Consider the following 5,000-nt stretch of genomic DNA (forward strand, 5'->3'; position numbering starts at 1 on the left):
AGGAACATGAGCAGGAGGAGGAGGAGGAGGAGGGGGAGGGGGAGGGGGAGGAGGAGGAAGAGGAGGAGGAGGAGGGGGAGGAGGAGGAGGAAGAACAGGCGGAGGAGGAGGAAGAGGAGGAGTTAATCCTTTATTGTGGGATAAAGCTAATGCATTGCTCCATAGTAAGCACTGGTGTGTTTTGCTCCTGTAAAGCAGGCATGGCAGTGATTTAAAGGATAAGAGCTTCATCTACCGATCGCCTTCTAAGAATCTGCTGAAGTCGTTTCTCTTCCAGTTATTATTCCATGAAAGATGTTTCTGCAATCAGCAATTTTCCTAATCCTCCTCTAAATCATTTAATGCTTTAAAATGGCTGGTTTGGATAATGTGGCCACATTCAAGTTCACGACTTTGACTTTCAACAGAAATGTAGAAATTGGATTTGCAGCGTGACAACCGACAGAATGCACAGAAGACACCGACGACAAAACAAAATGTCGTGTGAATCTTTAAACTCGGGAACTCGGGAAAATCATTTGTCATCAGATCCACTATGTCAGTGGGTTCTTGTATCTGAGCTGCATTCATGTCATATGGGAACGACTGTAGATACGAGCTTCCTACTACAACATACTGTTCACTTCAGGGTTCAGATGGTAAACTCTACTTGGGAACTCGGGGGTTTGGCGGTGGATTTCTCCTAAATGAATTCTGACATCACCAACAAGGAAATACCTTTGGTCAAGTTTAGATGATGCTGAATTCATTTCAAACCAAATCAACATAATGGCAGTTTTCCTCACATAAGTCATTTTATGATCACGGCTCTTAAAACACAGTGTCAGGACAAAACTACTGTCTGGATTTTTTTGGTTTGCGGGTCACATTACAATTAGGGCTGCAACTAACAATTATTTTCATTGTCAATTAATCTGTTGATTATTTTCTCGATTAATCGATTAGTTGTTTGGTCTATAAAATGTCAGAAAATGGTGAAAAATGTGGATCAGTGTTTCCCAAAGCCCAAGATGACGTCCTCAAATGTCTTGTTTTGTCCACAACCCAAAGATATTCAGTTTACTGTCATAGAGGAGGAAAGAAACCAGAAAATATTCACATTTAAGAAGCTGGAATCAGAGAATTTTGACTTATTTTTCTTAAAAAATTACTCAAACCGATTAATCGATTATCAAAATAGTTGGCGATTAATTTAATAGTTGACAACTAATCGATTAATTGTTGCAGCTCTAATTACAATGTTGGTTTTGCTGTAAAACATGAAGTCAGATGTGTAATCACTCAGTTCACGTGTGTTAAGAGTGAAGAAGCTGATCAGGAGAAACCAAAGAAAACTACAATCATGGCGTCTTGGAAGGCTTCAAACCCGTTCGAACGCATGAACACATCAAGTCGTTCCTGTGAGTTATTCCCACATGACCTGAACGCAGCATCAGGAGCATCAGACTCGTGTTCTGCTCTGGTTTCAGGTCTGGATGTGATCGGGCGGGTCCGGTACTCACAGAGCCACCTGGGACAGCTGCTCCTTGGTGAGGTTGAGCGGGTGGTTGAAGGCGCTGATGCCGTAGCGGCTCGGGTCTTTCCCCTCCGGCAGGTTGGCCCGCAGGATGCCGTTGTTCATCACGTTGATGAAGGAGCCGATGCTGTGCCAGCCTTTGTTGTTGAACCAGATCTGGCAGGACAGGAAGGAGGCTCACAGTCACATTCAAGTGGACTTTAACCTTCATTTAACCAGCTGGTCCCAATTAAATTGACTAGAATTTATAACCTCCTCCTCTCATCCTCTTCTCTCCTCTCCTCTCTGCTCTCCTTGTCTCCTCTCCTCCTCTCCTCTCCTTGTCTCCTCTCCTCCTCTCCTCTCCTTGTCTCCTCTCCTCCTCTCCTCCCCTCTCCTTTCCTCTCCACTCTCCTCTCCCCTGTCCTTGTCTCCTCTCCTCTTCTCCTCTCCTCTCCCCTCTCCTCTCCTCTCCTGTCCTTGTCTCCTCCTCTCCTCTCCTCTCCTCTCCTGTCCTTGTCTCCTCTCCTCCTCTCCTCTCCTTGTCTCCTCTCCTCCTCTCCCCTCTCCTCCCCTCCTCCTCTCCTCTCCTTGTCTCCTCTCCTCTTCTCCTCTCCCCTCTCCTTTCCTCTCCACTCTCCTCTCCCCTCTCCTTGTCTCCTCTCTTCTCCTCTTCTCCTCTCCTCTCCCCTCTCCTCTCCTCTCCTGTCCTTGTCTCCTCCTCCCCTCTCCTCTCCTCTCCTCTGCTCTCCCCTCTCCTCTCCTCTCCTCTCCTCTCCACTCCGCTCCTCTCCTCTCCTCTCCTCTCCTCTGCTCTCTCCTCTCTCCTCTCCTCTCCTCTCCTCTCCTCTGCTCTGCTCTCCCCTCTCCTCTCCTCTCCTCTCCTCTCCTCTGCTCTGCCCTCCCCTCTCCTCTCCTCTCCTCTCCTCTGCTCTGCTCTCCCCTCTCCTCTCCTCTCCTCTCCTCTCCTCTGCTCTGCTCTCCCCTCTCCTCTCCTCTCCTCTCCTCTCCTCTCCTCTCCTCTCCTCCATGTTGGGACACACAAACACACAAACCGCTCTCCAATTACAGTAGTGGGATTACCAAGCATAATTTGGCCAAGAAATCATCATCAAAACAAACAGAAACCACATTTAACGACATCTGCAGACACATTATCTTAAACATCTCAGTCACTAAGTGACAGTCAGCCTTGGTCTCTGTGTATCTGCTCAAACACAGTCCATCAACACTTCAATAATTAAGTGCATCCAATCAATTCAGGTCTGTATCGATCACTTTAATAGTCTATTAGCAGTCCGCAGGGTCGGGGGCAGAAACATCTCTCAGCTATAATAATCAATCAATTTGGTTTTTGATTATTTATCTTTTTAATTATTCATAATGTAAGTTTAGTATCTCTCCAGAGAGGATTCACTTGCTTTATAAAAAACTAAAAAGATGGATATGGATGGATTCAATTACAGAAAGCCTGCAGTGTTTCATATGCGATAATATTGACTCGAAATGCATCTGGGAAAACAGGATTTGCATTTCCTCACCTTGACGTTGTTCTTGGTGTCGAGACCGTTGATGAAGCCCGACAGACTGTCCAGGAATCGGTCTGCAGCGGCTCCCTGCAGGAGAGAAAACACATGTTTGTTGTTCTAGAGAAATCTTTTTCTAAAGCGCTTTTTACAGACGAGACGAAAGAGCTTTACAGAAAACAAAATGTGTCTGGGATTTAATCTCTATCAAGCCTCCTGTGTCACTGCTGTTTAAAGGTCTTTCAAACTGACCTTCTGTAACTCGAAGATCTTCCTGACTCGCTCGATGGCGTCGTCGATCTCATTGGCCGGCGGGAGGACCTGCGTGCTCCTGGCGCCCAATGAGAAGCCTCCGTACCTGAACTCGTTCACCCAGACCTTGTTCTTCAAGCTGTGAAAAGGCAGATTCAGTCATTAAAGCTAAAGTACTTTCCCACAGATTAACAGGCAGTGTGATTCACGGGGAGTAAGGAGTGGTCTTTCCCACCTCTTCCCGATGATCTGTGCGTAGGTCTTCACCAGGTAGTCGGAGATGTTTCTTCCCGTCAGGTTCTGCAGAGAGTCTTTCTCACTCAGCATCATCTGGACCACAGCAGCACAGAGACAGACAGGAGGTTAGAGTCACTCTGTTACTTTACTTTTCCTTTTTAATTCCGCCTCAGATTTGTTTCCTTGCTACTCAGCCACACTAAATCCTCTCGTCTGATTCATGATTCCCATTTTACACCCAGCAGTAAAATCTCATTGCAGATATGGGATTTTAATGCATTCTCTGTCCTTTTGTTTCCTTTATCTTGCGATCCACCTGGGATTCCACTGGACACCCGAAATCCATAATGTGTTTAGTGCAGGATAAGGCTGTCAATATTCCAATTTCAGATGAATGTCAAAAAATCTACGAATTTGGACCCCGACCTGCCCATTGAATGTGTCAAAAACTGCATTTTTTTTTAGCTGTAGGTTCATGTTCCTCCTCCAATCGATTTTTTAAAAAGATATTTGGATTCCCCTCAGTAAAAAGGCAAAAATTAGCAAACCTTTCAAAAAACTGAATAACAGAAAGACTGCATGCTGTGAATCAACTCCAGATAGAATCTCTATCTGTTTAAAATGTTTTTGTCCATTCATTGCGTCCTAATTTCATGTGTCAATATTACAGAAATTTTACCATTAATATTTGAAATTCCGTTGATTTTGACTCATTTCAGTCCATTCATAGTCAAAAATGTTTTTTTTTTAGGGGAAACGGACAGCCCTAATGCAGAACTGTAGGGCAGTGGTTCTCAACCTGGGGGTCAGGACCCCCCAGGGGGTCGTGAGATCATTTTCAGGGGTCGCAAGATGATTTATGGGATAGGGGGGAGAAAAAAATCTATTTCTACTATACATACTACATACATACTATGTTATTATCATGTCTATTTTTTCAGGTTTTTTCTCAACTTTTTTGCTTTTTTAGCAATACTAAACTAAGCAGAAATACTAAACAGCTTTCATTGAAACAAGCTGAAAAATGATAAAACATCCTTTATATATCGTTCTTCCTCTAAAAATCTGTAACGAGGTCGCCAGTAGGCATCAAGTGGTTTTAAGTGGTCACGAGCCAAAAAGGTTGAGAACCACTGCTGTAGGGTTCGGGTTCGGGTTCGGGGGGGTCAGGGTTCATGTGGTTGGGTGGGGGTGGGGGGTGGGGGGGGGTGTTTACCTCAGGTGGCGGCAGGCCTCCGGCTCCAGCGGGACAGTCAGGAAGCATCTTCTTCTTTCCATCGCAGCTGCAGAAGCAGGCGGGAGACGGCTCCTCCATGGTCCAGTTCCCCGAGCTGAAGAGCTGATGAACGCTCTCGGGAACCTCCGGAATCGACCAGTCCTCGTCCCCCATCGTACAGGGAGCGTCACTGAGGCGGGAGGAGAGGAGGGAGGGAAGGAAGAGGAGGAGGGGGGAGGAGACAGTAGTCAGACAGGAGTCAAGGGAAGTGAAA

At 45.9% G+C, this 5,000-nt stretch overlaps 1 protein-coding gene across 1 annotated transcript in view; it reads right to left on the reverse strand.

Moving 5' to 3' along the window:
• Positions 1 to 1,502: 1,502 nt before the first annotated feature.
• Positions 1,503 to 5,000, reverse strand: part of LOC139640727 (phospholipid-transporting ATPase ABCA1-like) — a gene marked incomplete at both ends in the record, with an annotated part of 11,457 nt that continues 7,959 nt past the window's right edge. The window contains 5 exons of the mRNA XM_071514915.1: positions 1,503 to 1,672; positions 3,037 to 3,111; positions 3,274 to 3,412; positions 3,509 to 3,603; positions 4,727 to 4,916. Of these exons, the coding sequence (XP_071371016.1) occupies positions 1,503 to 1,672; positions 3,037 to 3,111; positions 3,274 to 3,412; positions 3,509 to 3,603; positions 4,727 to 4,916 (669 nt within the window). The remainder of the gene's footprint in view (positions 1,673 to 3,036; positions 3,112 to 3,273; positions 3,413 to 3,508; positions 3,604 to 4,726; positions 4,917 to 5,000) is intronic.

The sequence above is a fragment of the Centroberyx affinis genome, unplaced genomic scaffold (assembly GCF_046629955.1).
Source record: "Centroberyx affinis isolate AG114_WGS23_722 - 3 ecotype Tasmania unplaced genomic scaffold, CSIRO-AGI_Caff_v1 ptg010357l_1, whole genome shotgun sequence".
Taxonomy (NCBI): Eukaryota; Metazoa; Chordata; class Actinopteri; order Beryciformes; family Berycidae; genus Centroberyx; species Centroberyx affinis.